At 30.6% G+C, this 26,084-nt stretch overlaps 1 protein-coding gene across 1 annotated transcript in view; it reads left to right on the top strand.

The window, feature by feature from the left end:
- The window catches only part of Obp73a (Odorant-binding protein 73a), a 134,795-nt gene that overhangs the window by 13,402 nt on the left and 95,309 nt on the right, over positions 1 to 26,084 (top strand). Inside the window, exon 2 of the mRNA XM_075376592.1 lies at positions 4,577 to 4,700. Within this exon, the coding sequence (XP_075232707.1) occupies positions 4,577 to 4,700 (124 nt within the window). The remainder of the gene's footprint in view (positions 1 to 4,576; positions 4,701 to 26,084) is intronic.

The following is a 26,084-nucleotide window of genomic DNA, read 5'->3' as shown; positions in this document are numbered from 1 at the left end:
ACCCGCCCGAGCCGCCTTCCATTGTTCCCGTATAATAGAACTGGCCTCTTCTTTGGCTACACCGGACGCCCTTAGTTTTCGTCCTTTAATCTGCAATTCTATCGGGGGCACCGAAGAAAGCACGCATAGTGCATCTTACGATAAGGTTCGGAACCCCGAAACTACGCCCAGAAGCGACTTCCTATGAGTGCTAGTTAATTTACTTCTGTTGCCAACGCATATTTCGAACATACGTTCGATTAACTAGTAGACCCTACACACAAGCATCAAGTTTCAACTTACCATTGCCACGCGTATGAAAAATACACCGCTATACAGTCAACACAGCCTCAAATTTTTTTTGACCTTAAATTGGGCTAACTCAACCAATCTTTATCAAATTTTCGGGATCCCCAAATACGTAAATTCTTTTACTCATATAATTAATTTTTACTTTTCCGCCTAGTGCTATAGCTTGAGAAAGTATTGCAAACGGTCCAATTTGAGTATTTTGAAACTTAAGTAACCCAAAAACCCTCAAAACCGGATAAAAAGTTTCCGGATGCTAATGTTAATACGCTCATGTACTCGATATTGGCCCCTAAATCAAATTATATCTCTAGAAATACAGGTCCGATTTTGACCAAACGTGGTCATATTACTTCTATATATAGTACATTGATGCCATTGAATTTTAAACTTAAAAAAAATCAAGGGGGTGAGGTTGTAGAGCAAGGTCATCCTCAGTATCTCGAGATTTCGCCTAATTAAGGTCATGTCTTTCTTAGGCGCATTTGTTAACAATTAAAAAATAACAATATTTGCAACAAAAAAATTTTTGCAAAATCGCATCCCCGCCCCAAAAAGTGTTCTAAACTAGTGCTCTGTTATGACGTCACAGTTGAGTGATGGAATTAAATAAATGAATAATAATATTTAAAGTGTAAAAAAGTAACTCGTTCTGGCCGTGTCTCGAACTCGATCGCTCCGTTGCTTCGGTAACTTGGTGCGTTAAGCCTCGCCTCTACACCAGTCTGCCGATCGTACAATCGAAAATAATTCTATTTAAGTTGTGAAATTACATTAGTTTAGTTAGTGCCGACCGTCGCCGCTAGTACCGCCATATCCACGCGAATTAAATACGGTATGCGCGCGCGCTTTAGTTAGAATCATTGAAGTAAATAAACAAAAAACTAGTATATTTAAATAAAATGGAATAAATATTTTAAATTGTCTGTATAAGCCGTGCATCCAGAAACAACCCACAATTTGTCAGCTTTCTTATAATTTAATTCTCCTTTCTGCTGTGTGTAGTTTTTGATATAATCAACATTAATTTTTATCTTATTTTTATGAAATTATTTAAAAAATCAATTACTTTTTATAAATAATTATTTAACTTTATTAACTTTTCTTTTCTTCTAACTTTTCTTTGCTTTTCCTATTTAAAAAGAAATAGTTTACTTTTCTTTCAATAATTTATTCAGCATTTGTTTAATGTTATTAAATTCTTCTAATAAAATAGAACATTTTATATTAAAGTTTTAAGTTTATTCGTGTGTTTTTCTTTCTAAAACTTTTTCCCAAACTTTTTTATATAATATAAATCTGAAAAATGATATTCTAATTTATTTCAAATGATTAAATTTGATCGATCTTCTTATAAGAAATGTTTCTCTTTCGTTCTTTTTTATTTAAGCGATAGATCAAATAATTTTTCTTTCTTTATATAAATATTTTATTTGATTTCATAGAGAAAGAGAGAGAAAAAAAGAATGCGAGAAGAGATCATTTATTCAGATAATCGTCACATAAGGTCATGCATATTATATGAATATTACATGAAATATAAAACAGTACGATATTATTTACATATTTATTTAAGTCTTCAATCAAATTCACTAGAAATACGAATTAAAAATCAATCATTCATTACATACCACTAACCGATTTTAAGAAACGAAGGAATGTGTCGTGTTGTGTGTGTATGCGCGCGCGTGTGTGCCCGCGCGCGCGCATGTTCGCGTGTACATATATATATATGTATATATATATATATGGAAGTTCAATCCGTACCTTATAGACGTATTCGTCTATTTAAAAATGTTGAAAAAGTTCATATAAATATACAAGGTCTGGAATGCTTTATTTTTGAGTTACGGCTTACCGAAAGAGTTTTGTCCCAAAAGTTAAATAATTCTCCGCTAAGCTGTAAGGACACAAATTCTTCAGTAAAAGTAGCGGCTTTATATACAATCTTACATGAAAAATTGAAAAAAATATATAAGTGCCAGAACTCTGTTTCTAGTCGATTCCAAAAAAAGTTTGAAAATTCTGAATGTTCTGAAAATGTTGCATTACAATAAACTTACTTTTGTATTTAACAATCTAATAAAAATGGATTTCTTAAATCTTTATTCAGTTTTTATTGAGTTTAATTACATAAATTTTCTTAGAATTGAATTATCAACAAGTTTTATTTTATTATTGACAGGTTAACAAAATAAACTTACGTAAACCTAAAAATAAAGATTGCTTTATATTTCAGATAGTTATAAATTCAGTACCATTGGTTTTACAAAGATTTAATTTTATTTTTAATCAATTATTAATTTTAATATTCTTTATGAAAAAATACTTTTTATACCTAAATTTATGTTATTTTTCCAGTTGAGATTGTGTATAACCCATTTATAGTTTTGTAACCTTTGTTATAGATATATATCTCTCCAACCAGTTTTCCAGCTACTGCCAATTCTGGGTGTGTGTGTGTGTCTTACTGTCTGTCACTCTCACCCACTCCCTCTCTCTCTCTCCCCCTGTGTGTGTATGTGTGTGTGTCTAGGTAAATGCAATACTACTATTGGCTTTCCAGGCCTGATGTAGCTGCAATGTAAGTGTAAATGTTCTGGTAAACATATAGTCTGGAACAGAGTCAGGTCGACCACTCCTGAGACGTGTGGTTAATTGAAACCCAACCACCGAAGTACACCGGTCTCCGTGACGCAAATAGTAACGTCTCGGCCTTTTATCCGGAAGTCCCGGGTTCGAATCTCGGTCAGACATGGCATTTTTACACGCTACAAATCATTCATTTCATCCTCTGAAACAATACCTAACGGTAAAAAAAAACAACCAAAGTACACCGGTATCCACAGTCTAGCATTCAAATCCATATAAAAGCAACTACCTTTACAAGGACTCGAACCTTAGAACGCTATACTTCGAAAATCAACTGATTTTGCGATGACGAGTTAAATCAGTAGACTAACCCGGAAGGTTTGTTTTCTAACCTTTATACATTCTCAAAATATCTATTTAATTGTAATTTTTGTTAAAATTGTTTTTTACAAATTAAAATTTTATTAAAGTCAAGTCACCCCGTGGCTTTTGACCCCGGGTTCGAATTTCAATCAGGCATGACATCTTTTCATACGCTGCCAATTTCCGCTGAGCTGATGACCGTAGCTGTTGATACCCGATTTTTCATTAATAAAAAACCAAACCAAATTAATTTTTTTGTAATCCATTCTTTAAATTAAATCCCACTGTTAAGCTGCTTTTAACTGTATTTACCGTTTTTAATCTATCTCGTTGATCTTCAATTAAAAATTATTAAATTTCGAAAAGTTAAAAGTATTAAACTCATCATTATTTATTTATTTTTTAAGAATATTATAAGTTATACGTATAATTGTTAGTTAAGTTATATTTAATATTTGTCTATTTGTTTTATTTGGAAACAAATGTAACTTTAATGAGATGAGTGAATAAATGAATTTCTGTTGAAAAAGGAATATTTAATTAAAGTAGGATATAATAATAATGTGATTTAAAAATCCAATATTAAAGATTAAACAGTTGAATTTTTTTTATGTTCTTATTTCAATCAGGAATTTGTTTTATAGATTTGGGCACATCTTTTATTAAAATTTGATGTATTTCTACGATTTTATTTTGTAGGAAGTTCTTTCTCGTGATTCTATTGCAACTTTTACCCAGATTTTTATCATCATTTCTTCTTAGGTTTTTATTGTTATAGCGTAATGATACTCTGTTATTCAAATATTCCATCCGGAAATTCAAGTTGAAAGACTTAGGAAACAATAATAATAGACATTCCAACATTTTATAAAGGCTTAACTTATTCTACTATCTGATATTTTGAAAGATATTTCTGTTTTTATTTATATCCATTTGCGATTTACTCGTTTTTCCATTTCTTTTCAATGTTTTTTGCTTATTCTACGAGAGTTTTTATATAACCCTACTCGTATTTTAAACAAAAAATAAATTAAAAATGTTAAATAAAATAAACTTTAATTTTAAAAAACTGAAATAAAAATAAAAAATAGTTTTTTAATTTCGTTTCTTTTTTTAAGTCCTTGCGTATTTATCATTTAAAGAGAAAAGTATTATTTTTAACATTTTGTATTACGTTTTTATAAGATTCGTTTTACGTATTAAACTATTTTTTATATAATTGTAAACGTAGAAATATAAAGGAATATTAAATATATGTTATTCTATTATAATAATTACTACTTGTATATTACATTTCTCTTTAATAATTAATTTTTTTTTTTGTTGTTTAAAGGATAATCAAAACCGTTCGTTGAAGAGACCACACATTTTCTGTCAAGCACCACCAACAGCTCCAGAAAGATTAGAACGTATTATTGAACAGTGTCAAGATGATATCAAAACTGCTTTGCTTCAAGGTAATTTTAATTTTTAAAGAATATTTTTACTTTCATTTCAGCATTAAATCCGTTGGAAGAAAATTATTTTGGTATAATCAGTTATTCTGGAATAAATCTTTTTTTAATTTTAATTTTCAGTAATTAATGAAAAAAGGAATATTTGCTACGTATAGATATAGTTACCGTATATATATATATATATATATATACCGATATAGTTACGTATAGATATAGTTATAGATATGAGTTATATGATTATTGTTTATTTTACTATTTATAATAAATATGAATATTGTGTTAAAAATGGTATCTTATATTTTAATATTGGTTGTTGCTTCGACGGAAGTTTTTAATTTTGAGGGAAGTAAGGTAGAAAATGAAAAATTAAGATATTGTGCCGTGTTCACAGTTCGACAAGTATCTTGAGAGACTATCAAATGTAAAACTTTCTTATAACTAGAATTTATTACCCTAAAGACATTTAAACAAAGTATGTAATAAAAATAATAATAATATAGATAAATATTACAAAAAATATACATTATATACAAAATAGTAAAACAAATATATGTAAAACAAATTGTTAGGGTTGTAGGATATAGAGGGTATACTGAAATGAAACGACTAGCACTAGATAGGGAATCTTGGAGAGCTGCATCAAACCAGTCAAATGACAAGACAAAAAAAAAACAAAATAGTAATTAAAATAAAAGTGAAACGATTTTTTTTTTAAATGTTAAATTATAAAAACCAGAATACAGTCCAATTTACTAAAACAATTTATAATGACTTCTACAACCTAATAATGCATAAACAAGTTAAGAATAGAACCCGTCTAAAGTTCATACATATCACTTTCTGCAAATATTATTACTTTTACTGTTAACAACAGAACTACCCTGCACTTTATGAACTAGTAGAATACTGTCACTTTCACTATTGTTTCCAATAACTCGCCGAACAACTTCCTGCATTCACCCACAGTCCATCCGCAACGGAATGCTCGTGACGTACTCTTCACCCGTTATTGCCACACGCTTACTGATATCGTCGTTACCACAACCGAGTCGAACTCTGGTTTGAGAAACTAATGTTATCGCTTGTTATCACGACTGCGCAGAACTACTGACTCTCTCCGCTGATCCCTGGCAGTATTTATATCCCCTGGTCTGCAGATCCAGTCCCCGGCTCATTACTTTAATTGTTGAAGCGTAATAATTTTCACGTCTGCGCTCTTACGTTTTATTATAAATTCTTATTCCGGCCCGGTAATCCTTCTGGTAAAACAATATCTTCTGGAGGTACCATTTTCTGTATTATAAAGAACAGATTGTTAAAAGGACTCTTTCTCTAATAAAAGAATCCCTTTTAGTTCCTTTTGGTTTCTTTTCATTATTATTTTCTCTTTATTTCTTCTTAATTGGAAGAAATCATTACCCTGGTCGGTTGAAATACTTGGTCCTGTTATAATACTTTCACTTTAGTTTGTAGTTCTTTATACTGTTTTATTTTTACTTTCCCGACTACAGCTCTATTGCTGCTGCATTAGAATTCCTATAAATGAAAAGTATAGCGATCGCCCAACATTTTGGGAATCGAAATTTTTGTAAAATTCGATGTTTCAAGACATCCCTTAATAAAAAAGGAACAAAAACAGTTTTAGAGATTTCTGGAAGATGTATATGTATGTGTGTTGATCTGTATTTTAATTATTATCTCCGGACCGGCTCAGTGGGAATTCTTTAAAAATTGTTCAAAAGATATGGAACATTGATGGCACTGAATTTTCTATAAAATTAAAAATGAGGGACGGTAGTCATTTTTTATTTTTGCCTTTTTTTTGTAGACAGAAAATTGTGCTAAATTGCGATGAAAGTACATATTAAGTTATTTAAAATTCCAAAGTTTGATGTTGATCGATTTTGTCGATGAAGTGATGTTCAACATTATTTCTAAACAGTTTTTGTCTTATACCTTGAAAACCTGCTAACCATAATGTTGAAATTTAACACAAATTAGCTATATCCTAGCTTTGGCCTAATCTTCCACCCAATCAGACAAGAGGGTAGGTTCGTAAGTATGTACGTGTGTTTGAAGATTAATAACTTTCGACTGGATAAACCGATTTTAATGAAATTTCGTACAGATAATTGTGTGTTTGGGGAAATTTATCGGTAAAATTGTGCGGTCGATATCACCAGGGGATAGCGTAGATAGTTTTTTGGGTGTATTTTATCAAAATTTTGCAAACATAACTCCGCTTTATATTAAGCTTAGTACATGCAAGCACGTTAAAATTTCCATTTTTAATTAAATTTTGCCCCAAAATTCTCCTTTTTAACGAAAAATTAAAAACATATATCTGATCCGTTCCACGTCGAGCCGTCCGGTGCTGCGATCTAGTGGGTGCTAGCGCTAACGGGAAGTGAAGCTCGTACTAATATTCTTCGTTAGAATCCCGCCCAGTGCGGTCGCATTTTTCATTTCGTCCGGATGGACAATTAGTTTTAGTTATATTCTACATCAGGATCCCGCACAGCGCGGTCGTGTTTTCATTTCAATCCAAGGAGACTCTTAGAAGTTCAATTATGACTAAAGTGTCATACATTCTTAAGTTTAATGTAACTATTGTAATTGAATCAAAATTTCAAGGGTGACAAGAAATTAAATATAACGATTCAAGAAGAACATAGCTTTGCTTCATTTCATCAAAAATACAGTCCATACTAGCTCTAAATTCTAGCAATATCTTTTTATTTATTGCATATTTTTAATCAAATTTTTGTTATATCTTCCAAGGCTTAATAGTAAAAGTGACCCAAAAAAGTACTTTGGAAACAATATTGTGGGACGGGAGCAGATCAAAGTTTAAAAATATCGATTTTTTTGAACTTCTAAAATTTAGTTTGGTTTATTTAAATTTTTAATAATAATATTGCAATAAAATTTCATATATTCACCCCCACCCCAAAAAAAATAAATCTTAGGTAATTTTATATTGGTTGTACATTTTTCAGTTTTTTTTTTTTGTTTTTTTTTAGTTCTTCCATTTAACTTAGTAAACGTAGAAAAATTAAAAGATATTCTTGGAAGTTAATTTTCTAGGAGGAGGAGCAGAAAAAAATTTAAAAAAATATCTTTTTTTTGTATTTTTGAAATTTTTTTTGGTTCATTTAATCATATAAAACGACAATTTACAATAAAATTTCATCATACATTACTCCCATCTATAAAGAGAAATCTTAGGTAACTATTTTCATGTATCATCATTTTCCAATTAATAAAATGTTACAACTTTGTTGTCAGCTTCATTTTTTATTCTACATTCAATTAAATTTAACTGTGATATAATCGTCTGTACGATATAAAATTTATATGTTCTGTAAGTAAATGATATATTGGTGTAAAAAAAAGTAACTGATTTCATAAAATTGAAAAAGATCTACAGAAATGAATTATTATAGAAGACGAAATTTTGAACCAAAATACTTTTAAAAATAAAATAAATATTTCCAGTGTTTTCAGAAAAAACAAAGAGAAAAAAAGGGGAAAAAATTTTCCCCAAATGAAAGAGACGAAGTTAGTCAAGTAATGAAAGAATACTGATAAAAAAGTAAACAAAATGCAAAATAAATTTGTTTTTAAATATGATCCGTAGATGTTCCAAACGAAATAATAATGTACTGATGAATTATGGAATGGAATGGAATGCAAAGTTGGCAGGAGTTTATTACTACTACTCCCTACTCCATCGCAGAACCTGGACAGAGTCCCTTGCTGCTGGATCATTCTTATCGGGCTTGTTTTTTTTAAAAGGGTTAATTTTAAATAGCGGGTCTAATTTTTTCAAGTTTTGTTTATTATTATTTAGTGTTTTAAAGACGGATTTAATTGCATTCCAATCCGTTGTTAAACCAGCATTATCGAACCCATTTTACGGGCCGACCGCGGAAGGCTAGGCTTATAAAGCCTGTCCTCCCGACGTAATTCCCCTTCAGACCGCCAATGAAGTCCTTTCGGTGCTAACTCTTTAATAGGCTAGCAGGAATACGCCACAACGGGGCGTATTGCCCCAGGAGGGGCATTGCTCCCTCCTTACAGGAGGGAGAAATGCGTCCCCTTTTCCGGAGGAGTCGCAATTGCTGGGTTATTTTATCTTACTGTAAGTTTTGAAAAGGAGAGGTTGTGTAGAAGCTCTTCATCCGCTTCTGGTATGGCTGCCCTTCAGGACGCATCTTTGCTGGGCTCTGTTCCGGACTCCAGTCCGTGATGTTGAGACGAGTGGCTGGTCTTCCTTCTTCTTCATCTTCATCTTCTCCCTCTTCTTCTTCCGAAGACCTCTTTGTTCTTCTTTGGCCTGCACTTTCCAAGAATTGGTAGTAACCGAAGTTACATACCATTAACCTTGGAATTCCCGAAGCCCCGAAGGGCTGAACGGGGGAAAGTGCAGGTTTCTTCGTTTTTCTGTGCTGTCAGTGGCTGCTGGGCAGGTCGCTGCTGGGCACGTGGCTGCTGGGCAGGTATCTGCTGGGCTGATGACTGCTGGGCTCGTTCCCTCTTTCTTCTTTCTTGAAAGGAAAGGAAGGTAATAGGGAACTTACAAATGGTGATACATATTCGCGATCGCGGTTTTGGGGCGGCGATTTTCTGGAAAGAAGTAAACAGAAATTATTCACTCCACGTAATTATTAACCTTCAGACACACGTGTGTCTGAGAAGGGGTTGGGGGGACCGCGTGGCCGCAGTGAAGAAACCATTTGTTTTTGTGGTGGCTGTTGGTATCTGCAACAAAAGAAGCAGAACACACACACGAAAAAAAATTCAACCTTCACTCTTCTTTCGACCGGCAGGATGAGAGGCACGACGAGTCGCTCCACATCCACGTTTCTCCCGTTTCTGAAACAAGAGAAACAGAACAAAACACACGCGGAAAAAAAAAAATTTTTTAATTTTGACCGCGTTTTTGTTTTATGCGCGACTTACCGTATTTGACGTCTTCAAACTATATAACTCGCGAAAACTATTCACTCGCGACCCCGGAAACGCGTCTGACGCACTATTCCGTTTATGGCTCATGCGATATGGAGGCCCCTAAGCCTGGTTTGTCGATTTTCGGCTACCGCACCGCACCATCACGGTGGTTCGTCCAGTACGGCGTGAGGCCGCTTCCTTACAACTGTCGGAGTTGGGTCCTCTCGGCAGATGTCCCGAAGATGACTGTGTTCGGACACAGCCGCTCTCCCGAACTGATGAATTATATGAAGCTTTTTTAGTTACCATGAACAAAATTATTATTCTTATACTCATATGCGAAGATATAAAATTAAATAATAGCTCATATTGTATATTAAAGGTCGTATATTATAAACGATAATGTAACCTCAATTTAACATGCTTACTTTGAACTGGTTTCAGTTATAATCTAAGCCTAATACTTGTCCTGGTAAATTATTTAGATTTTGTTCAAGGACTGTAGATTAAATAACACCAACTGAATCTTAAAAGATTACTAATACATAGAATATGAGTTAAAATTAATTACGGTTCAACCTTCGTTTTTCCAAAACTTAGTAGCAATAACTGTTTCACTTTGATAAACGTTCCCTAATTTTGAATAACAAGTATTTATTTGTAAAATAAAAAATTTAATACTTATATATATACAAAAAAGATACAAAATAACATAAATAAAATAAAAAACTCTCTTTTTTGTTTTACTCCTTTTATTTCTTTTTACAAAGTAAAGGAAGTATTGTGATCGTGAAAAATTCCGATTTTTAGATTTCAATGGAAATATCCATTTTGACCATCCCTGAATCCAATTTGACTAGTTCTGGCGTTACGTTTGTACCTTCCATAATTCAAAAACGATTAGCCCTAGGATGTTGAAATGTTTGATTTAAGACTGTTGTAACATCTATTTGTGCACCTCCCCTTTTGATTACAATCGACTAGACCAAAAGTGTCCAAAAAAGCCCAAAAAAAATTTGAATTTTGGAATTTTTCTTAACTTAAGTAAAAGCTCATTGAGAACTATTCAACGATGTAAAATAAGTAATACTTATTTTCATTGGTTTCAGAGTTATAGCCAAATAAAATTTTAATTAATGAAATATTTGTATTTTATAAGGGGAAGGCACATCGGTTCGAATCCGACTTCATCTCCTCTTTTTTCTTAATTTAAATATATTGATTTATTAATAATTATTAACCTCTGATTGTAAAAAAAAAATTACAATAAATAATTGAATAATAACAATAAAAAAAAATATAAAAAAATATCAGAAGTTATTAATGAAATAAAATTTTATTTTCATTTAAAAAAAAAATGTGTATATGTAATTTAATTGGCGTAAAAAGAAGTAATTTGGTGTCTAGTACATATTTTTTATTATTTTTGTCTAATTGAATTAATCCTTTGGTTTTTTTTTATTTTTGGTCTTTCTTTTTTTTTAAATATATATATACACACTAGTTGTTGCCTGCGGTTTATGGATTTTGAAATTGCATCTAGAACAATTTTTCTGTTCATTTAGAACAAAAATTAGATTTTTTGTTAAAATTCCATCATAATTTCAAGGTTATGTTTTAGTGAGTCTATTTGACAAATTAATCTGTTTACTTTGGCGAAGATTTTGGTCTCAGGTGCGTTCAATGACATTAATTTCGGGAGTTTCCGTAAACTTTCATCGTATCTCGTACCTCTTACTATGCATGGAGAGTCAGTTAAGTATAGTTAAAATTTTAGTCATTTTTTTAAGATGAATTTAAACAATTTTTTTTCTTGATGATATCGGCCCATAAGTTTGAAACTTGTGCGTAGGATATGGAAATGGTATTTTGTAGCGTATGAAAAATGCCGTGCCTGACCGAGCTCGAACCCAGGACCTTTAGATGAAAGACCACTCCGCAAAGACATCAGCAATAAGATAAAATTTCGTAAACATATATATTAATAATAATTTCAATATTAGAAATAGAAATTAAATTTAATAAATCGATCAAATCATGTGATATTATTATCGATTAATTAACTAAAACAAAAATATTTTAATAATTAGTTATACAAATTTACTACAAACGTTTTTTATCGTAAGATTTTATAAGTTTTGAATTCATCAATAAATTTTCCATCACGTAACGAATATAATTTGTTTTTGTACGCGTATGTAAACAATTACCACTTTCAATCTCAACGTAGAGTTAAACAGGCATTGAAAACATTACCAAATAGAAAATCACCTAGCAAATAATAAACAAAATTCGGGTTGTACGGAAAAATAAGTTGAGAGTAATATTTCTTATTCAATTTGAAGTACAAAATGATAAAGAAAGTGGACCACAGTCGTCTCTTAAAACACAATCATTATTTATTACATACTAGCAGTCCCGGCACTGTTTCGCATTACTAGATTTGAGTAAATAATACGAGATTAAATGAACACAATTAAAAGTTTGATAAAACATTAAAAAAATTAACATTAGGGATCTTCACAGAATTTAAACTTGCACTTTATCCCTTTTTCCCAGTTTTTTCTTCTTCAGTTTTCCCTTTTTTCCTTTTCCCTATTTTCCTTCTTCATTTTTCCTCTGTTTCCCTTTTTTCCTTCTCCCTATTCCCTTTCCCCCTTTTTCCCCCTTTTTCTTTATTCCCTCTTTCCCTACTTCCTTCTTTCCTTTTCCTTTTTTCCTTTATTCCCCTTTTTCAATTTCTCCCTTTTCCGATTTTTCCTTTTCCTTTTTTACTTTTCCCTTTTTCCCCCGCGTAAATCGGTCCAGTAGTTTTTCAGTTTATAGCGGACACAAATAAGAGGATTGCCTTTTACATATATAGAAGAAGAAAGTCTGTATATTTATTTGTTTCGTAAATATCTTGACACCGGCGCCACATAGCGGGTATAATTTTTGAAAAAATATTTCTTTTCACTTAACTAATATATATTCTGAATATAAGCCAAATCGGATCGTAAAACCAATTTTTTGAAATATCTCCACCCCAATGCCATTTAGCGAATCCAAACTAAATCAGAAACCTTTGCGAACGTGCGCACAACAAGACACCAAAGTTTCATAGCAATCGGATGAATGGTAAAGGAACGCATACGGGACAAACAAACATATTTATAAAATTTCTGAGATTTAAAACTTTCATAAAAAAAATATTGGTCAGATACCAAACAGTTATCATTTTTTGTAAAATTTTAGTGAATTTTATAACTAAAGTTAAAAAGTTATGTATTTTTACACGATCACCATAAATAAATCAGTTTTCAAAAACTGAATCTCCTTTTACGCCCCAAAGAGCAGAGCGAACCGATGCTTAGCTGAGCAGATACTAATGACGATTATTTTACAATTCTGTGGCCAACTAATTATAAATTTATTTTATTTTTTTTTTTAGACTAGTTATCATTAATAAATTTGTATGTTTACTTATTTTTGTGTTTTTTTTTTGTAAAGTTACATTTCGTCAAAAAAAGTTTAGATTTTATGTTAGTTTTATAAATGTAAAAATGTGTGCTGCATATATGAGTAGTATGATTTTGCGTGTGCTTATTTATTTCTAACCGGTTTAAATTGTGTAATAATATATAACCTTTATTATTCGGTTCAATGCTCTCATTTCGGTAAATAGAAAAGCTTACATATATACTCGAATGTTAACTACTATTTATTTATTATGGTACTGTTCAGATTTCTTATTCGAATACGAACTTATATAAACTGGTTGTCCTTTAACAATAACTATTATGGATAGATAATAGAAACGTATATATTTAAATAGGACGTATTTAGGTTTAAAAAAGAGAAAAAAATAATAAAAAGCTGAATCATTTTCACTATTAATTCATTAACTCGACGAATGTTTTAATTAATATTTATTTATGTATCTAACTAGTCGATTTTAAAAATAATTGTAATAATAAAAAAAACTTAACTGTTTTTATTATTTTTTTCACTTTTATTATTGTGTAATAGTTACAATAATAATAATATTAATTTATTTATTTATTTTGTGCAACAGAACAGCTCTACAAAGCCTTCATATGTTGCACAGTATTTCATAAAAATATATACAATAGCCTTAAAATAGTTTTAAGTAACAATTCACATATAAATTGAAAATACAATATTTAAATACTTAAATCTCGGAATACAATACTAATAATAAATTATAAATTCACAATGGAAATAATAATTAAAGTTTCAAGTCACTACTCACAAAAAGTTTACAAAAATACATAAAGTTCGTTCAAGAAACGAACTTGCGGCAAGAAAATCAGACCATCGCCTTTACCATCTTAAAAATCAATAGCCAATTAACATATATATAATAATAAATGCAAGTTATGAGTCTGTGTACAATCATAAAAACAATATTAATAAAATACTCCAAAACAATTTTAGTAATAATAACTGATATCTATCACATTATCCAGTAATAATAACTATAATTACAAAGAATAACAATTTAGTATTTTACAATTCAAAATTTATAATATACAAAATCAGAACATAATTTTATAATAATATATTTTAAAACAGTAAGAATTACAAAGTAACAAAAAGATAAAAATCAGAGTATTAATTAATTATGATTATTATTAAGCAGTAAATAATTTCTATAAGCAGAAAATAATTCTGAATATACTACTTTAACTAATATAAAGTTATAATATTATTTTAGAAGATGAATTAAATAGAAAAGGTTAATAGTTAGACACTGAAATAAGAATGAAAATGGATGTAATGTGATATATATATATATTTTGCCAGACCAAACCATCTTAATACTGGAGAACACTCAAATACTCTTCTAATGAAGTAGGGCCTAATGCTCTTGATGTCCCAAAATGGCACCCGCAGTTGTAATTCTCGACATTCCGGCAAAGTACCGGGGAGGAGGTCAGCACCAAACTTCAAATCGAAAACAGTTCGCCGATCTTCCAATTTCTATAGTTTCAAATCTCCGCATTGAGTAGTGTAGGAAGTGGTATTAAATTGACCAGGATAATATAATATAATAATAATAATTATAATAATAATGATGATAATGATAATAATAACAAAACATTTTCTTAATATTATATAAATTTTAAGTAATAATATTAATATTATTGCGCAATAATTTCATTTGTAATAATTTAATATATAATACAAGCTAGTGTTACAATATTCCTGCATGCATAGTTTATAATGAACGTGACTTTATGTGTAAGCTTACCACAATAACTAATTTCTCTTGACCAATTTACACAACTAACCGTGAGTTAGCATCTCTCATCCTAACCAAATTTAAAATTATGTTTTTATCTTATAAAATTACATTATGTTACAATATTATTTCTAAACATATATTTTTAATTACTTAATTTTTTTAAGCGTGTATGTATGTGTTGGTGTATAGTTTTATCACCTTCAGTAAGATAAGCAATTTTTTTTATTATAGGTTTTTATTGTAATACAATTTTTAAAAAAATAAAGCAATAATAATAATAATAAAATACTAAGTTCTCATTAATGTGTCCTAGAATACTTATAAAGTAATTTTAATCATATTTACCCATTTAGAACTTCAAGGCTTTCTGCGAGCATCATTATAAAAAAAATAATTGTTAGAAGTGGTATTACTATTTATATATTTCGTTTAAAAATCTTTAAACAAAATTAGCTTCTTTAAATTTCAATTTTTTTTTAAATTATCCCAGCTAAGTTAAAAAATAAAATAACAGTCTGTTTTTTTTAAATAGCGGTAGAAAAAAAATCGTGGGCATAAGATAGAAAAAAGATCTTTTCCTCTAAGCGCCAAGAAATTTTTTTCGGTCTTTTCTGGTTTTCCCCGCAATTGTTTTCTTTATATTACGTATTACGAATTATATTAGTCAGTGGGGATTTGGAGGTATTTACAGATAAATTATAAATATAATATAACCAAACTTTACCTACGCTTGCTTCGCTCGCTAGTCAAGGTTATCGAACGAAGCGAGCTTAGGTTAAATTTGGTTAGATAATATTTTTAATTATAAGTATAATGCTTGTATTGAACCTCTTTGAGATATATTTGGAAAACCCATATTTGAATAAAATCGACGAGTAGAAATAAAAGAAAATCCCTTTCGGCCTTTTTGCCGGAAGGCGGAGGTGAATTTCACCGATGCTAAGTAGGGGATAAAAGATTTCCACCTTAAAGTTAAGGAAAACTTCAAATTTACTTAATGCAACAACGGTTGCATCTGAAAAAAATTTCACGTGTTTACTATACGACAAGTCCACCTTCTTACAATTCCAGAAAAGTTTAGTCATCCCTTGCCGTAAGGGTTGGTCATATCAAAAACGTTTTCAGGCAAACGTTTTAGGTAATGTTTAGAGAACTAACGACCACTTCAAACCGATTCGATATTGTGCCTAATAAGGAAGGTATGATTTTTTTGTCTTCAGAACCCCATTTTTTCCTCCCCCTGGGCCAACGGTTGGTGATATCAAAAACCTTTACTTAGATTAGTTTTAAGCCCTTATTCAGAGAATAGTAGAAATTTTAAACGAATTCGATATTTTACTTAATAAGAAAGTTATAGAGATATTTTGTTGTTTTTTTCCGAAAAAGCTTCACATTTTTACCCCATGGTCCGATTTTTCCATTAATGAACTCGATCGAGATTTTGGGTCGTTATATTTTATGTATCAATTTGAAAGTGGCACAAAATTACGGTAGTTATCGTGTCTACAAGAAAGTGAAAAAAAAAAACACTTTTTTTCTCTTTTTTGTCTTTCCTAGACTCAAAGTTTTTTTTTACTAAATAAATGGTTTTATTATATTAATATGTCACTTTGGTTATATACCAAGCAATTTCATTCAGGGGTGTAGCTTTTAATAGGCTTATGTACGCAAGTCTAATTTTTTCATCTGTTATCATTTTGCTTGATCTTTTCTTACTGAATAAATCGATTTTCATGGAATTTCGTTTGATAACTATTTAATATGGGACATTTATGCAATTTATGCCATTTAATTTTAGTTAGATTCGGTCAGTGAGGTGAAAGAATATACGCGTACCATGATTGTCTTAATATTTTACTCAAAGAGAAGAATAATTTATTTATATAATTGAGTAGGTTTTTGGTAGCTTTTAATTCGTGTTGTGTTTCAAGGTTCGTGAAGTATTTTCGTATTTATAAATTTTGTTATTGATAATTATTAATTCATAGACCGCAATATTTTTCGTAAAATTTGTTTCATTATTATTTAAATAGTACCCCATTATTAAATAAACCAATTTCGTATTCATAACACACATGGAGTAAAGTATTATTGTTTCGCTTTAACTTTCTATTTCATACATTGTCGTAATAACTTTCTTAAGTTCATTTGTGATGCGCTTCGTTTATTTCATTTATTTTATTTATATTTACACGAGCACAGTAGTTTAATTTAGTTGACGTTTCCTTCTTTCACTTGCATTTTATAATAAAGAACATATTTTGTATTTATTCATTTATTTAAAAAAATCTTTAGTTATATAATGGTCTATGAATTGTTCTTCCACAAACTACGATATGTATTGATAAATATGTATTGTTTTTTATTTCTTTTATAGAAAAATTTCAATTATCATTATTCATTGGTTATTTATCGTCATTACACGCTTTACGTCATTTTCGTTGGTTGTAAAATCCTTTTTTCTTCTTCTGTTTAAAAAAAAAGAGATTGTTATATAAATCTTATTTTTTACGTTCGTATTTCAAGTAAAAAAATATAATTAATTTTGCAAATGAGTATATGTTAATCGTAATCGACGAATCCACCCGTTTCCCGAATTTATTTTAACTACAACGCAGTGTAATTGTACATATACGGAACGTATTATGGATATTTGTTTCCGCCGCTGATTAAAGGAAAATAATCACATCGGGTTATGAGTATTTTAATTTGCTCAATAACTGAAATTATAGTGTTTTTCTCTTTTTCTGGTTATAACAAAATACCCACAATACATTGCATTTATTACCGATTTACCTAGAACACATTTTTTTAATCTTGCTATTTTTTTATGTTAATTTTTTATTTTATTAAAAAAATGTTTAATGAACTCAAAAAGTTTTGGATATTGTATTGTAACATAAAATGAAAAATAATACAATTTCAGCAATTAAGCAAACTAAACGTTCACAATACGTTGTTTATTATTGTAACTAAAAAAACACCAGGACAATGAACGAATTCGGTGATCCAGAACAAAATATACAAATTCGTAAATAACAGTACCACAATAGTACGTTATACCTTTATAACCTAAAATAAATAGTTTTATTTTTATTTATAATAAAAAAAGTGATGTGATCACCACATGACTTTCTTGTACGCCAGTTAAATTACGTATACACATTTTTTTTAAATGAAAACTATAAAATTTTATTTCGTTAATAACATCTGATATTTTTTTTTTTTTTTATTGTTATTACTGAATTATTATTTATCGTAATTTTTTTTACAATATAATTATTAGTAAATCAATACATTTAAAATATAAATAAATAAATTAAATATAAAAAATATAATAAATTTAAAAAATAGAAATTACAAAAAAAGGAGATGAAGTCGGATTCTAACCGATGTGCCTTCGCCTTGTTAGATCCAAATATTTCATTAATTAAAATTTTATTTGTTTAAAACTTTGGAACCAGTAAAAATAAGTACCATTTATGATTATCGTTGAAAAGCTCCCAATGAAGGCTTATTACTACAGTTAAGAAAAAGTTCAAAATCCAAGTTGTTTTTAGATTTTGAGCTTTTTTGGATACTTTTGGTCCAGTCGATTGCAATCAAAAGGGGAGGTGCACAATTAGATGTTACAACAGTCCTAAATCCAAAATGTCAACATCCTATGGCTAATCGTTTTTGTGTTATGCGAGATACGTACAGACGTCACGCCGATTCTAGTCAAAATGCATTCAGGGATGGTCAAAATGGATATTTCCGATGAAATCTGAAAACCGAAATTTTTCCGATCGTAATACTTTGTTTATTTCGTATAAGGAAGTAATAAGAAGATAAAAGAATGGAAGTAGAAAAAATTTAGAAAACTAAGTTGTTGTACAAGGTGGGGATAAATTATGCTGATTTCTTTGCTACGACCTGTCGCACTAAACTATCGAAGTCATTGTACTATGTAGTAGTACCAATATTATTTCTTCTCTTTACGTAGAACTACCCCGTATTTCTGTGTTTACGCTTTCTAAACTTTGATGAGTAATAATTTAAAGGTTTAAATCTAATAAAAGAATTCTATGAAAATACTATCACAACCCAAGGGTTGTGATAGTATTTTCATAATTCAATCAGTAATTAAAGACATAAACGGTAACAGCGGAAAAACTACTTAATACATTAAATTTAAATTGTCAGACTTGAAGTTGGGACGCCTGACATGGAAAATATCAGCTGTTCAAAAACAATTTTCAATATAATAAGTGCTTTTTTTTATTCAAAATAATGGCTCCGTTTGAAACGTGTACAGTGGAAGAAAGGCGTACGATTTTTACTTTTTGAAGCTTTTAAAATCGGCCGAAATTCATTTGCAGCTGTTAAAATTTCAATTTAAAAAATAAATTAACCGTGAAAATTTTTATAAATAAATTAAATCGTGCACAAGAAGTATTATCGTAGCCGAAGAACGGTGGAAATTTCGACGCTTTGTATAATCGCATTAATGATTTTATTCACGAGGACAGACCTATAAAAATTTGGAAAATCGCAGAAAAAAGTATTTTGATTATCGGCGCTTACCATTTGGTTATTCATGATAAACTGAATTACCGCAAAACGTGTTCAATATGTATTCCAAGACAGTCCATTCAAAATCACAAAGATACCAGTATTCACATTTATAAAGAACTTAAATAATGGTTTTTTAGCAGAAGGTAATGAAATCATCAGAGTATGAAACGGAACCATCCAAGTTCGCTCGATAGGAAAAAATACAAAATCTCTTGTGTCAGTCGATAAAGCGATGCTAACCGTGTTTTGAAGTAATATAAGCCGAATTTATTGCAATTTTAGGGAAGAACAACGAACAATCAACAGTAAATATTATTGTAATATACTGGAAAATTAAGTGAAACATGCAATAAGGGGGAAAACATTCCCGGTTTTCTTTCAGAGTGCTAATTATATTGACGGGAATAATAACGCTCGCTTCTATACGTCTCAAAAGAAACGAGATGTTATTCAAAAATTGGATCAGGAGGTGTTGTCACATCCATTTTTCAGTCCCGATTTCGTACCATTAGATCAATATTTTTCTTCGATCCACTCAGAGATTTACTTGAGAGTTTGGCAACAATGAAAAAATCAAGAATGCTATGTAAGAATTGCTCAGTCACTGAGATGAACAAGCTTTACAACTGGAATAATAAACGCTCACTAAAATATGGGACATGTGCCTGAATGTAGCCCGGTATTATGTTGAAAAATAGGATTAGTTTCATCGTTATCTAATAAATAACAATTTTTCTACAGTCATTTCTCTCCTTAATTATTGAACGACAGTCGTACAAGAAAAAAAAAATGCCGGTAAAATATACCTAAAGAAAATTTCGATAGGTGATGTTCCTGTAGCAAGACCGGTACTGTACCTTTTTGTAACTGAATTCAATAACATTAAGATATTCTTAATTCGTTGTTTTTTTATGTATGCTTAAGCCTTAGTATTTTAAGTAAACCGATTTCCATAATTATTTTTCCACTGAAGAACTTTTTTTGAAGTCTTACGTTGTAAAACTTTTTCGTATTACTTAATTGAAAAATCTTTTTGTCATCATCATTTATAATTACATGTTTATGGCGTTGTTATTTTTATAAAATCAAATGTCATTTAATAATATTCAAAGTATTTTCATACGTAAATAAAATTAACTGGAAAAGTTATGAAATTTAAGAGGATAAATTCAAGCCTGACCTTCACACTTGACACTTGTCTCCGGTTGACGGTTGAGTTATAGACAATCAACTGGTTTCTGAGTAAAATTAGTTAAATAATTCTCATCAGTCAAAACTGATATAAGCACTCTAAGCGTGATTTAATTTACCGACAAACAGTTATAGTTAAATAAACTTTAACCAATTTAGTTTTAAATGAAGTCCAGCAAAAAATGTGTACATGTAATTTAATAGGGGTACAAGGAAGTCATGCGGTATCCGCATCAGATTTTTTTTAATTAGTTATATATATTTAAGTTAATTTTATGTTGTACGTTTTAAATTATCAACATTATTTTTTTCTGTTGTGTGACATCACTTTAAAAAGGTTTCTTTTTTATTAAGAAAAACGACAAACAAGAATTTAATTAAATAAACGTCATTTAATATTTGACGTAAAAACTATACTTGATTTTTAATTTTAGATAAACTAATCCAGCGATTACAAGAAAATTGGAATTTATTTAATCCTTCGTTATTCTTGTTTAAGCATGATAAACATTAAAAAAAAATGAAAGGATTAATTTAGTAATTATTTAATGGTTTACGAAACAGCTTTTTAATGCTAAAGACCTTTTTCATGTATAAACAAACAAACATTTTTCACTATTATAAATCCGCATGTAAGAATAATTAAAAAAAAAGTGTAACATTACACATGTAGCCAAGTAGCTATTACATCATTTTATTATTAATTATTTATATATATATATTTTTTTTTTTTTATAAATTAAAAATCTGAAATATCAGTTAAAAAGAGAAAGTTTCTATATTTGATAACAGGATTAGAGCATTTAATTAGACAATTAAAAATTGTCTAATTTTTATAATAAGATAAACAGTAAAACGAGAACAAGGTCGTTATTTTCTGAAAAGTAATAAAAAAAATAAAAAATATATATATGTCTTTTTGTCTTCAGTCATTTGACTGGTTTGATGCAGCTCTCCAAGATTCCCTTTCTAGTGCTAGTCGTTTCATTTCAATATACCTTCTACATCCTACATCCCGAACAATTTGTTTTACATATTCCAAAAGTGGCCTGCCAACACAATTTTATCCTTCTACCTGTCCTTCCAATATTAAAGCGACTATTCCAGGATGCCTTAGTATGTGGCCAAAATTCTGTCTCTTCTTTTAACTATATTTTTCCAAATGCTTCTTTCTTCATCTATTTGCCGCAGTACCTCTTCATTTGTCACTTTATCCACCCATCTGATTTTTAACATTCTCCTATAGCACCGCATTTCAAAAGCTTCTAATCTTTTCTTCTCAGATACTCCGATCGTCCAAGTTTCACTTCAATGTAAAGCGACACTCCAAACATATACTTTCAAAAATCTTTTCCTGACATTTAAATTAATTTTTGATGTAAACAAATTATATTTCTTATTGAAGGCTCGTTTCGCTTGTGCTATTCGGCATTTTATATCGCTCCTGCTTCGTCCATCTTTAGTAATTCTACTTCCCAAATAACAAAATTCTTCTACCTCCATAATCTTTTCTCCTCCTATTTTCACATTCAGCGGTCCATCTTTATTATTTCTACTACATTTCATTACTTTTGTTTTGTTCTTGTTTATTTTCATGCGATAGTTCTTCCGTAGGACTTCATCTATGCCGCTCATTGTTTCTTCTAAATCCTTTTTACTCTCGGCTAGAATTACTATATCATCAGCAAATCGTAGCATCTTTATTTTTTCACCTTGTACTGTTACTCCGAATCTAAATCGTTCTTTAACATCATTAACTGCTAGTTCCATGTAAAGATTAAAAAGTAACGGTGATAGGGAACATCCTTGTCGGACTCCCTTTCTTATTACGGCTTCTTTCTTATGTTTTTCGATTATTACTGTTGCTGTTTGGTTCCTGTACATGTTAGCGATTGTTCTTCTATCTCTGTATTTGAACCCTAATTTTTTTAAAAATGCTGAACATTTTATTCCAGTCTACGTTATCGAATGCCTTTTCTAGGTCTATAAACGCCAAGTATGTTGGTTTGTTTATCTTTAATCTCTACTATTAATCTGAGGCCTAAAATTGCTTCCCTTGTCCCTATACTTTTCCTGAAACCAAATTGGTCTTCTCCTAACACTTCTTCCACTCTCCTCTCAAAATTCTTCTGTATAGAATGCTAGTTAAGATTTTTGATATATATATAATTATATATATATATATATATATATATATATATATATATAATTTTTAAATTACTATTTAAATAATAATTAGATTTGTAATTTTCTAGGAAGGGGGTACCGATTTTGGCTTAATTTTTTTTTTCAAGAAATACTAAAGAGTAAGGGCTATAAAAAATGTAAGAGTTTTATTTTAAATTTAATAGGTAACTTACGATATAGACTTAAATCTAAAATTTATTATCTAAATATTATTATCCTAGAAGGATAGCCTTTTGAGAAGGGAGCCTTTTGCACAACCTATCGGAATTATGTAAGTTTTATATAGTTTCTTTATTCTATTATTTTAACTTTCATATTTTAAAGATTCCGTCTGCGATTTTAGTTTTGAGTTTTATTTAAATTTTTTGACTTATGTTTTAATAAATTTTTATTATATGATTTATATTAATTTTACACCTTATAAGTTTTATTAAGTTATTTTACCTTTTTATTGGAACGGAATGGAATGCAAAGTTGGCAGGAGTTTATAGATTCTCCCTACGGATCGCAGAACCTGGACAGAGTCCCTTGCTGCTGGATGATTCAATCGGGCGTGTTTTTAAAAGGTTTATTTTAAGTGACGGATCTAATTTTTCAAGTTTTGTCTTATTTAATATTTAGTATTTTTAAGGACGGATTTAATTGCATTCCAATCCGTTGTTAAACCAGCGTTATCGAACCCATTTTATGGGCCGACGCGGAAGGCTAGGCTTATGCAACCTGTCCTCCCGACGTAATTCCCCTTCAGACCGTCCACTGAAGTCCTTTCGGTGCTAACGCTTCATAGGCTAGCAGGAATACGCCACAACGGGGCACTAACTATATGGAGGGAGCAATGCGTCACCTTCTCCGGAGGAGTCGCAATTGCTGGTTTAAGTTAATTTACATGTAAGTTTTAAAGGAGAGGTTAGGTAGAAGTTCTTCATCCACTTCTGTTATGGCTGCCTTTCAGAACGCATCTCTGCTGGGCTATTTTCCGGACTCCAGTCCGAGATGTTGGGACGAGTTGAAGGTCTTCCTTCTTCTTCATCTTCTTCTTCCGATGACCTCTTCATTCTTCTTTGGCCTGCACTTTCCGAGAAGCTTTTTATTAATAAAATTCCGAGCGATGATAACACACAGGCGTTTTTCGCCCCCAAACAAAAAAAAAAAAAATCTAAAATAATTTTTTTGAAAAATTAGAAGAATATTTTCTGTTATCACAGATCATCGGAGTGGGATGGGAAAATGTTTTACTATTATTTTTATGGCCTATAAATGTAAAAAATACTGATACAAGAAACTTTCATTAATTCCTTTTCTGAAGCAAGATATGGCTAAAAAAAGGAAAACCGATAACACATTTGCAGAACTTTATCGCCAAGCGACTTTTTTCTGATCCACGGCTTACACCACACAACTTAATTTAAAATACGCATCATTTTATTTAAATATAATATTTTTTGTTTATTTAATTCAATGATCTAAATAAAGCACGCGCGCTTACCGTATTTCATTCGCGCAGATGTGGAGGTGCTAGCGGCCATTTCAAATACTTTTTTACACTAAATATTGTTCATTTATTTTATCCTACCGCTAACCTGTGACGTCACAAAATAGAAGATGACTCCAGCGACTGTACATCGTGCAACATTAGCGCTGCTTTTAGTGACAGGAGGTACTAATGACACAGTATACCCACTTAGCCGCTAGTTTATTTAGAGCATTTTTGGGGTGGGAGTGAGATTTTGTAAAAATTGTTTTTTTAAAAATATTAATATTTTTAATTGTTAACAAATTTATCTAAGAAAAATAAGACCTTAATTAGGTGTAACCTCGAGATATTGAAGGTAACCTTGCTCTACAGCCTCACCCCCTTTGACCTTATAAGTTGAAAGTTGAATGCCATCAATGCCCCGTATATAGAAGTAATCTGCCAAAGTTTGGTCAAAATCGGTCTAGTAGTTCTGTAGATATAAGGTTATTTAGGGTTTGACACTGAACACACATATGTATATACCAACATCCGGAAAATTTCTGTCTGTGTTTTTTTTTGGGTTCCTTCAAAACGTAAAGATCCGGTGAAAACCGCGTATGCTCAAATTGGACTGATTATCATACTTTCCCTTCTACAGATATAGCTCTGCTATAGCGCTAGACGTAAAAATATAAATAAAATCATTTTTTGGGTAGGGGATAAATATAAAATAAAAAGATTTTTGATAATTTTGATAACGTGAAAAAACTACAACTTTTTTAAGAAAAATTATTTTCCTAAAGTGCTCCAGTAATGTTTTCAAATTTTATTTCGGCCAACGATTTTATTTCCTATTTTTGCAAAAATTTAATACATTCTTTCCTTCCGAAGGTAGTAAATCTGTCTACAAAATTTGCAGAAAATCGGACAATGGGGTACAGAAGAAATACAAGCCAATATACAGGGTATCCCATACAAAACGCAACCCAACCTTATATTGGTAAATATTGAAATAATAAAAAGGTATGTGTAAATGTAAATGTAATGTTTATTATTACCATCCATTACCTTACATTTAGATTAAATGTTAGAAGTGGCCGCCATCTTCTTGAATACAAGCTTCAATTCTTTTTACAGCGTTTCATGCAACTTTTTTCAAAGTTTGTGGCTGGATATTTAATACAGCTTGTTCAATATTGACTTTCGATTGTTCAAGTGTTCGTGGTTTGTTGCTGTAGGCTTTTCTTTGAGGTAACCCCGTAGAAAAAAATCCGCCGCAGTCAAATCTGGAGATCTTGGTGGCCACAAGCCTCGACCGATAACACGATTACCAAAGAATTCCTCGACGAAATCAGAAGTTGAACCTGCGTAGTGCGATGTCGCACCGTCATGTTGTAGCCGGCAATGTCTGTCTTCCTCTTCCAAGAGTGCGATGAACTGAAATAAAATATCCTGATATCGTTCTCCTTTAATGGTGTACTCGAAAAAAATAGGACCTATTATTTTCTTCCGCGATATCGCGCACCACACGTCCGACTTCTGCGGGTGTAATTGTTTTTCGTGATAAACGTGGGGATTTTCAGCGCTCCAAATTCTACTGTTTTGGCTGTTTACGTAGCCGTCCAAACGAAACCGTGCTTCATCTGTGAAAAATAACGAATCCATAACATTAATTCCATCACGCAGAAATCGACGGATCCGTTGACAATATTGTAGCCGTTTTTCTTTGTCGGGCTCAAGAAGTCGATGAACCGTTTGAATGCGATAAGGTCGTAATTGTAATCGTTTGATC

The sequence above is a fragment of the Lycorma delicatula genome, chromosome 10 (assembly GCF_047948215.1).
Source record: "Lycorma delicatula isolate Av1 chromosome 10, ASM4794821v1, whole genome shotgun sequence".
NCBI classification, from domain to species: domain Eukaryota; kingdom Metazoa; phylum Arthropoda; class Insecta; order Hemiptera; family Fulgoridae; genus Lycorma; species Lycorma delicatula.
The sequence above is the reverse complement of the archived record's forward strand: the minus strand, read 5'-3'. Positions and strand labels throughout refer to the sequence as shown.